At 33.8% G+C, this 10,361-nt stretch overlaps 1 protein-coding gene across 1 annotated transcript; it reads left to right on the top strand.

Annotated features, from left to right (window-relative positions):
• Positions 1–1,990, top strand: LOC107918395 (uncharacterized). The gene is made up of 2 exons (XM_016847951.2): positions 1–133; positions 1,268–1,990. Exon 2 carries the CDS (start codon positions 1,280–1,282, stop codon positions 1,820–1,822), a length of 543 nt encoding a protein of 180 aa, XP_016703440.1. The 5' UTR covers positions 1–133; positions 1,268–1,279; the 3' UTR covers positions 1,823–1,990.
• The last annotated feature ends 8,371 nt before the right edge of the window (positions 1,991–10,361 follow it).

Genomic DNA, 10,361 nt, shown 5'->3' with positions numbered 1-10,361 from the left:
TCCTTAATTACGAAGAACCTTGATTTCAACCACATCATATATCTCCAGCACTAAAAACTGCACCGTTTTATTCCTTCCTAAACCGCTGAACACTCTTCCTTTGTTGGGTTTTCTGGCGCAGATCGAGCTCGAGGTAAGAATTCATGGCTTAGTTTCACAATAATCAATGATTCCTTAATTCCTTTTGCCTCTCTTTACGATTCTTTCATTTGAATCTTAGCCTTTACTGTATCTCTCCTTTATATGCTGTCTTTGTGTGGAATTTATGGAGGTTCATAGAGTAAATTGGTACAATGAATTGGTTTCTGAATTGGGATTTTTTTTGTTTTTTTTTCTTCCAATTAATAGAACGATTTTGGATGCTAAGTTCATAATTGGTTAGGGTTTCTTTGTCTTTGTTATAATTTATTCGTTTGGTTAGCCAAAACAGTTGATTAATTGGAGTAGCAAAGGAATATTGCATTGCTTGGCATCAAGAATGTACAATTTGCTTATCAATGGTCTCTTTAATCTTCAATCTTTTAACTAGCATAGATTCCCATTGTGAACCCTTCTTTAGTATCTAAGCTGTGACTTCTAGTTTGCTGGAACCTATGTTTCTCGTCGGTGAATGCACTTGACAGGTCCTATAATCTAGATCAAATTAGTCATTCTACTATTTTACGAGTCAATTTAGTTCTTATACTATTAAAGGTATCAAATAAGGCCAAATTTCAACATTGTTAACATTTATCCTTCAAAAATTCATTTACTGTTTAACAAGTTATATTTTGAAAACTTTTTAAAATTTCATTTTTTAAATAGTAAATGTCAGTTCTGTAAAGGTATTAAATTGATCCATTTAATAGTAGAGGGACTAAACTGATTCTGTCCTTATAGTAGAGGGGTTTCGCAAGTACTTTCACCTTTTCGTTAGTCTTTGTTTGCCGTTGGCCAACTGTTATTTTCGATCATAGATTCACATCTGTATACTAATTTTAATAATAAGAATTGATTTCCGGGTACTTTCCGTGTGTTGTAGGATGGATGAACTTTTTTGATAAATCACCCTAGGTCTTGTTTGTGGTTTATGTTATCCTTTTATTGTTCTCTGGTCTATAGCTGAGTTAGATGTGTGTTTTTGTGCTATTTTGGATGAGTTGTTGTTGCTTCTTTTGCCTACTGCGTTGAGATAGTATCCTGATGAACTTGCTTTTGGAAATTATTGGATGGTAAGAATTGCCTACTGCGTGTTTTATTGTTGACGCTATCAGGTATTGTGTCTCAGGTTGATTGCACCATGCATGATTTTTCAATCCAGATTAGTTCCAACCTTATCAACCGGCTTACTGAAGATGATGAGAAACTGAAGAAAAGAACAAACAAAACTAAACCCCGAGTGCCTCGAGAGCCTCGACAACCACAAACAAAGGTAGATCAGAAGCAAATACCTGATGATTCTGAAAAACAGAACAAGACTACAGGCTCAGGATGGCCAGTTCCACCTCCTATGTTTCTACCGTTAAACCAACCTCCTTACTCTGCAACTGCAGAGTTAGAAGCGATTCAATCTGTCGTTAAAGAGAGTGAAAATGTTGTTGAGAAGTTGCGGAAGCAGGAGGACAACATGGTGCAAGAAGTAACCCAAAGAGCTAAGGATCTCCATGAGAAAGAGTTCAAGATTCCAGAACAGAAACCTATGCCTTGTTTAGTTGAGAACAATGCTTGCATGGAATGCTACAAGGAGAATGTCAAAGACGTTACCAAATGCGCTCCTCTTGCTCAAAAATACGCGGATTGTGCTCGCCGAGTTCGGCAGCTAGTGAAATCATCTGGTAAGTAAAGACTCTGATAGTGACTAATTTTCATGTCATGCAAAGAGTGAAATCCATTTTGCCAGTTTGAGTGAAACTTGAATTTGACAATGCAAATAAAGTTGTAGAAAACAAAAACAACTAAATTGTTCATCACCCTTACTGGGTTACATTTTGTGCCCTTTGGCCTTTTGTCTTCTGATTTTGTTATAATCTTTTGTTTCTCTTTAAATTCTTTGTTAATTCAAATAATTCAAAAGTGACATGATTTCCACCATTTGCACTTTGGTTAATGTTTTGTTCATTGTCTTTTCCTTAGCAAACATTAATAACTGTATTCATGGTTCAACAAATACCAACAATTCTTTAAGATTTGTATATATACATTTATTTAGGATTATATCACCAAAATCATCTCTAAGTTTTAAATTTTCCAATGGGCTAATGTCACAGTTGGTCCTTGAACTTTCATCCAATATGCAATTTGGTACTTGTAGGATAATGCAATTCAGCGCACTCAAACTCACGTCCTCCTTCATTGGCAACAATGCTCGTGCCAATTGAGCTAAGATTCAATTGACAATTTAATTCCATTTTATATTACAACATACCCTGCATTTGCTTCTTAATCGAAGTAAAAATAACCAAAATTATTAACAAAATAAAATCACTTTGACAGTTGCAAATTGTTGTGTTCTAATTGTTGTACGAATAGAGAATGAAATAACTTTATGGGACACAGTCAAAGTTACTAACATTGGAATAGGCTACCTAATTCTATAAAATTATATGTTGAAAAAGGCCCCCAAAATGAAAAGAAGAAAGAGGATAATTACAAAAGGAATTGGGAGATATTGGAACATTCATGGCCACTCTATCTGGTCCAAGTAATATAGCACAGATGTTTTCTGCAGTAGACACTGACTCCATTAGCACAACAAATTTAGATCATATATTGCACTAAAATAGGATAAAATTTTGCATTGGTTAAAAAAATAACTGAAAATGTAAGTTTAAAAAAAGTTCTAAAGGCAGAATATAAATAGCAAATATAAAGTTTTATCTGAGACTCAAACAAGTAGCTTATGATTATAAGAAGGATTAAGAAAGAAATGCAATATTTAGTGTCAAAAGATGCAGAGTTGAGGTTTAAGATTTTGAACTTACATTTTGCCATTAAAACTTACTTGTGGAATGTGGGAAATCTCGAACCATTCAGGGCCAACATTGGCACATCTTGCTTCTAATTGAGGACAATGTGAAATATGAATTTCTTTTAATATGGAGAGGTTGTGCATAACATCGTCAGAAGGCAGATATATGAGCTTATCGCATGAACTCATTTACAGACGATAGAGAAGTGAGATTGCCCAACCACTCTGGCAAGGCTTCTATTCCTTTAATCCGTTTCTGATCTTGCTTCAAATTTCACATTCAAAAATACTTTGCTTTTCAAGAGAAGAACATTGTCCTGTCAATGGAGCACTTTTCAACCAAGGACAACCTGAAATATCCAGCCTCTCTAAGCGGGGAAACATGGTCGCATTTGTTGCTTTCATTGCAATCCATTCTTCTAGACTTTCCATCCCCTCTAAGGTGAATTCTTTCAATGCAGGAAACACCCTTATCACCTCATTCATACCATCAGTACTTTCACTGAAATAAAATTCATTACCCATGTGTTTCACATTCGTTAAGTTTTCCAACTTAAGAAATTGGAGATTATGCAATTGGCCCAAAGGTGGAAGACTTTCACAGTTGATGCAATTGATAAATTCCAACTCTATCAAATTGTCAAGCAACAATAAACCAGTATTAGAATTACCAACAGGTCTGAACATCCATGAGGGAAAGGTTTGCAAATTTGTGTGGGGTTGGAGACCTTCCATCACTTCCTTATCATTATCGTTACCCCAGCTCCATTCAAATATCACCTTGCATAATTTATCTTTACAATGCATATTTGCTCTATTAGCATCTTGTTTGTCTATAACATCTTCAAGGTTGGATATCCTTAATTCTCCACTAAGTTCGTTTAGGGATCCTAGCTCCTTAACTCGATGTCCCTTTTTCGAACCCACAAAAAATATGGGCAATGTTTGAAGACAAGTTAGGTTTCCAATCATAGCTGGCTGGTGTTCTTGTTTATCAAAATGCAAGTGCTTAAAGCTTATCAAATTTCTCAATCCATCAGGAAGTGTGCAGATTGTAAAGCTTGGTTGTGGACTCAGGAAGTGCATTGATAGAAGTATTTGAGATGTCCAAATACCTCAAGTGCTAAAATTCTCCGAGGAAAGTTGGTAACTCAAGAATATTATAATCATCAATAAACTTAGGACTCTCAAGCTTATGAAGGTTCTTGATAGTTTATCAAACACATAAATCTCTGAAAACAACGAGTGCAATTTTGGAGCAACCATTGTTAAAATTTCTGGTAATGATTCCCCATCACAACCAATATTTAGATGGATATGAGAAAGTTCATTTGTGGTGAAACTGGAATTTTTTTGAAAAATCGAAGTATCAAACTTTGACACAGACAAAGCTTTTTAACTTTTTTTCATAGACATTCTATGATATTGTCCTTATTAACTTGATTTTAATGCATTTTCATCTTTAAGAGCTCAAAATACTTGATTTTATTCAGTATTTGGATTATGGGGAGTTAATTACTAATAAAGGGGGATTTATGTTCATCGATCTTTTATGTCTTGAAAATTATTTATTTTGTTCAAAAACTACTAAATTAAGAGATTTTTAGATGCAGTTGTAATGGTAGTTGCAACTTGAGGCCTAGCTAGATTAAACCAAAATTTGCCTTATTTAAGTTGATAATCTTTTGAGCGAAAATAAGTTGGGCGTTAAAGTGATGATCCTTGTAAAACATATATGGCCCATCTATGATGATTACTGGTGTAAAATTTAATCTTAAAAGATTGGATCAAAGTGTTTCAATGCAATTTAAGTTTGTTGATCGAGATCGGATCATATTGACTTGGGAAATATCTCGAAAATCTCATTATTTATTTCAGTTTTTATTAGCATAATTAGAGACCTTTTTGTAAGGCTATTTATGGGGGAATTTGATTTGTAAGTTGAGCAAGCCAAAACTCATATATGATAGGCTTGTACTAGGTAAATATAAGAGAGACAACATGTTTTTTTTTTTTGCATTTTGTAATTAAACTCAAGTGATTCGTTTGATTTACAATTAAGCTTTCAAAAGAAAAGTCTCAATGGAGAGTGATCGGATTTATTTATGAGGGTGAGGTGGTTGCATGAAAAGTGTGTAGAACTTAAATCATTATCTGTACATGTTAAAGAATATTGGATTAACTCTCTAGACAAAAGCCCACAAACATAAGAGGATTTTGAACTATGTAACCAAACTTTTTTTTTATGTTCATTGTTATTTTTTTATACTTGCCACTCGATCTATTTGCAACTTACCTAATATCTGGACTTGTATCTACTAGAAAAAATCTAACTTTTCTTTCAATGTGGTTGCTTCCGAGGAAATAACATTGCATGTTTTGAGGGATTGCCATTTTGGAAGGGCTCCGTAGATCAAGCTCAAACCAGAAAATGCCAAACACGGGTTCTTGATCTCTACTCTTAGATAACTGATAACATTGGCAATGTTTTCAATCTCCAAATTGATGATACAAAATAGAGTACAACTTTTGGTTTAATTTGCTGGAGACTATGGAAGAATTGAAATTGTATAGTGTTTGGGATTGACAGTCACGACATTGACATATTACTTGCTTAAAGCCTAAGGTGGGCACGAACTATTAAACTGAACAAGAGACTGGCTTTTTCCAATCCTAAAAGAAGCATTCACAACATTGGTCTGAGAACTCCTGGAGCTGACTGGATAAAGTTAAACACAACAGGCAGTGATGACTTGCTCCCATTTTTTCTTGAATTAGATTGCTTTGCATCAGAAAATCACCCTACAGCTTAATTACTGGCAATCAGACTGCTTTGCATAATGGACTTCGCATGCTGGAAGCTTCCCAAATACTAAGAGAAGCAGATTTTCCCATGCTTGTTGCCGAATGACTATAGTTTTGAGTTTGGATCCGTGAATTTGTTAACCGACTAGTTTGACTTGTGCCTCTCATGGTGGGGTTAAATTACAATTTCAATTACTGCCATTAACATGTGACAGCCGCAATTCCTTGTCTGGCTATAATATCTGATTTTGAGTGGTCTTCTGCATTAACATTGAGATATCTTTGAAGAATGCTAAATTGCAATCATGAGAGCTTTTGACAGAAATGAAATAAATAAAGGAAGAACCGATGTTTAAGAACAATAAGAAGAAACAAGGATATAGCAAATAATTAAGGATGATGAAGGGAGTTAGGCCTTTTATTTGCGGCAGCATGTCACCAAAGATTTAAGCTAAAGAATCCATCAAGGTCGATTGAGTGCTGAGCCTTTTGTTGGTTGGGGCGCCTACTATTGCTGACCTTTGCATTAATTTTAAACTATTCTTTTCTTCGATTCTTATCCTTAGTTTTCTTCTTGATTAGGAACTAGGAAGGATTAACTGAATAGATTTAGTAGAATCTATTTTAAATTATCAACATGCCACTTGCTTTGAAGGGTTTGAATCTTCTAATGCAACAGGCACAATAATAATAATAAAACAAAACAGCTATTTTTATATACTTGTTATATTATGCATCATAAATAATTATCAAAGAAATTTATTTATCAATTCTTGTTACAAAATTTTCTATACAATTCACACATCTTTGACGGGAACAAATCACTACTAAAAATACACCACGAGTAGACAATTCCTTAAGTCATGACCAATAAACCAAATGTACTACGGCAAAATATGTATGTAACAGCGGAAATAGCGGCACTTTTAATGGAAGTGCCGCAAGTGTTTAGATTTTGTGAGCCACAAAAGGTTAATTTTAGTGACGTTTTAAAGCAAAACTCCATTAAACTAACGTGCCAATAATATTTTTTTTGGCAACAAAGAGGGAAATACAGCATTTAGTATAAGAATTAGTGGCGTTTTACGATAAAAGCGCCACTAATGATAGTGCTAAACCAAAAACCGCCACAAACTTTTAGGGATTTTTTAAAAAAGAATTTGAAATTAAAAACGCTGGTATGTTAAAAAAGTTGCACTATGGTACTGTAATAAATTAGAATTTTGATTCTTAATTGGTACGTTGATAATGTTATTAATTTTTACTGTTATTATAATAGGTGTTTTTTTTTCTATTTTATATGTTATTTTTAGGGTTTTTATTTGGTACACAGGTAGTGAAATTTTTTAACTTTTCCAGTGAGTTGAGATTTTGTCATATATCTTTTTTTTTAATTTTTAAATACAACTTAAGGATACATGACATAATTTCAACCTTAATTATGGAGTTAAAAAGTTCCACCGCAGATTAACCAAATAATTATACTTATTTTTATTATCATTGTTAAAATGTTATACGTTAGTGTACTAATTATGATGTTAGTCTTTTTCCTAATGTTAGTAGTTTAAAATTTTAAGCCTCAATTCACAAACAACCAATTTATCGACTTAGTCCATTATAATGTATCAATTACAATCATTGATGTGTTATGTTTCAATAGAAGGATCCTATTAGCATAATTTTTTAGGAATGATTTCACTTCAAAAGAAATGAAAAATAAGATTCATAGGAAAATCCGAGCTAGAAATATTGTTGAAATATTTGAACTTGTTGCAATATGATAAGGGAAGTGTTCATTTCCTTCACCACTGTGGTAAAATAACAACTTGTCATATTTAGAAGATTGTCAATTTATTGAACCAAATCTTAGGGTTGTGCTAATATCGTCAAATGATTCAATCCCATCAATGGAGATCAATTCACTTACAAAAACATATCTAGAAGATCGGATTGGATCGTTTATCGAATCCCTTAGATCAAGGAAGTTGGATTGGATCAAAACTTAAAGACTTATCTGCCAACCATCTATTTTACTTTGGTCATTAATATTATATTGAATTAGGTTATTTTAGCTGATTTTTACGGATTGGATCGTGATTTATCTTTATTATGTTAGCAAGTCTTGAAAGCCTTATATAATTGACATACTTGTATAGGTTGATGTACTAATTTTTTTAGAGCACTTATCTGTTCGGTGAGGAACATTGTTTTGCGAGAGTGTTTGTGATTGTAAAACCTTTATGTGGTGAGAGATCTACTTTTTGAAGTACAAGAGTGCTTCACTTAGAATTAGGATCATTGGTTGTATTTGTTTTTGGAGTCATCTCACTAAGCTAGGCTCCGCAAACATAAGAAAACCAAACTATGTGAACAACTTTGTTGTCACTTGCTTTCATTATGCTTATCGTAGTTATTGCAGAAGTGCCCACTTCCGCAATCACTTCTACTTATACTTGGTTTCTTGTAAACTTAGCAACTATTTTAGGTCAACAACTGGTATCCCACTTAACACAACTAGTGGAAATTCCTAGTGTTGCTAACTACAAGATATGGAAGGATTATCAACATATTGTCACCCAATGTTGGAGATTAGTCATTATGTCTACTAGAAGGCACGCATGAAAGTCTACATTAAATCCATTGATGAAAAGGTTTGCCACTCAATCTTATTGGATAGGAGCCTCCTATGATTGACATTGAAATTGGAAAAGTGGCTAAACCCAAGGTAGAATAGACAACTGAAAGGGAATGACTTGCTAATGCCAACTTCAGAGCATTGTATTCCATCATCTGTAGAGTGGATCTGCAAGAATTCAAGAATATTGCAAAGTGCATGATTGCCAAAACAACTTATGATATTCTATAGACTACCCATGAAAGAACTACCACATTCAAGTAATAAAAAATGTAGATACTAACCTCAAGCTTTGAGAGTTTGAGGATGCAAAAATCAGAGACCATAAGGGAATTCTACACAAAACTCTACAATTTGTCAAATAAGACATTTACTCTAGGAGAAGAATATTCCAATACCAAACTACTTAGAAAAGTGTTGAGATCTCTACCTAAGAGATTCTCTATTAAGGTCACCACTAAAGACCTTGAAAGCCTAGAAATCGATGAACTCATTAGTTCTTTACAAACTTTCAAAATGAACTTTGATGAGATCAAACGTAGTAGGACAAAGAATGAGAGAAATATAGCTCTCCAAGTGGGAGAGGAAGTGCCAACTTCCCACAACACTATAATTGAAGAACTTTAAGTTCAAATTACATTACTCACATATAATTTCAACAAGGCTTTTAAGAAGCAATCAAGGGGGATGGAGAAGTTCAAATCCAGCACGAATGCACTCAGAAACAAATCTAACGGGGTGATCATCAGAGAAGAATTTGAAAAAAAAAAAGAATAAAGGTTTTCAGTGCCATAAGTGTCAAGAACATGGTCACATCCAGTCCAAGTGTAGTAACACTCTAAAGAAGAAGAAGTCACTATGTGTGACCCAAAATGATAAAGATTCATCTAGCAACTTAGATTTAGATGAAGACTATCTCAACAACTATATGGTTTTTACATCTAGTACAGTCAAAGGATTTGAAGTTGATTTAGATGAAGACTCTAATGGTGGATCCAATGAGGAATTCTTGAAGACTTACAAGTCATGTTTGGCAAATGGGAGCAAGTATGAGATATAAATACCTTACTGTTAAAAGAAAATGGTCAATTGAGAAAGGAGAATGCAAGGTTGGTAAAGCAAATCAAAGCTAAAGAATCACTCCTTACTGAAGAGCTTGACAATCTAGTAAAGACTCAGAAGAAGCTTGTTGCAGCCAAGCTTATGCTAGAGAGATTAAATTTCAACAGTAGCAAGCTTGATGAAATTCTTGCTATCGAGAGGAGAGGTCCAAGCAAATGAAGGATTGATTGTGTAGACAAGGGAAACGTTGTTATCAAAAGTCCCATTATTTTTGTGAAAGCTTCAAATTTTAGATAATCTAGAAAATGTTTGAAACTTGTGTTGATCAAGAATAATAAGAAGGTAATGACTCCCCATGACGTAATCTATCATTGTTGTGGTCTCCCTAGACATACTAGACCCCGATGTTTCAAAATGCTACATGATATGAAGTGGAGACATGCAGTTCCGCGAAAGTGCCCACTTCTCATGGCACATTGCTTGTAATGAATCAGAAAGATGTTCTTTATTTTGGTACCAAACTGATACTTGGATTAGTAAAAAGAAAAGTTCAATTTCCATACCTACAATAGAGATGGAGTACTTAGTTATAAGAAGTTGTTGTACTCAGCTCTTATGGATGAAACAAATGTTAGAAGGAGATTTGTCTCCAATTGCAACTATCTATTGTGACAACTCCAACACAATCAATATCTCCAAAAACTTAGTGTTGCATTCTAGAATCAAGCAGATTAATATAAGACATTGTTTCTTAAGGGAGTTGATAAAAGGTGGAGCTATTTAATTGAAGCATACTCCTAAAAAAACTATTGGCATGTTTGTTCACTAAGAGTCGATACACATCAAAACTCCTATCCTTATGCCATTTTGTATTTTGGAGTATTTTAAAATTCCTTTAATGTCTTTTGGAGG

This window comes from Gossypium hirsutum, chromosome D03 (genome assembly GCF_007990345.1).
Source record: "Gossypium hirsutum isolate 1008001.06 chromosome D03, Gossypium_hirsutum_v2.1, whole genome shotgun sequence".
Lineage (NCBI taxonomy): Eukaryota > Viridiplantae > Streptophyta > Magnoliopsida > Malvales > Malvaceae > Gossypium > Gossypium hirsutum.
Note: the sequence above shows the minus strand (reverse complement) of the source record. Positions and strands in the feature narration are given on the sequence as shown.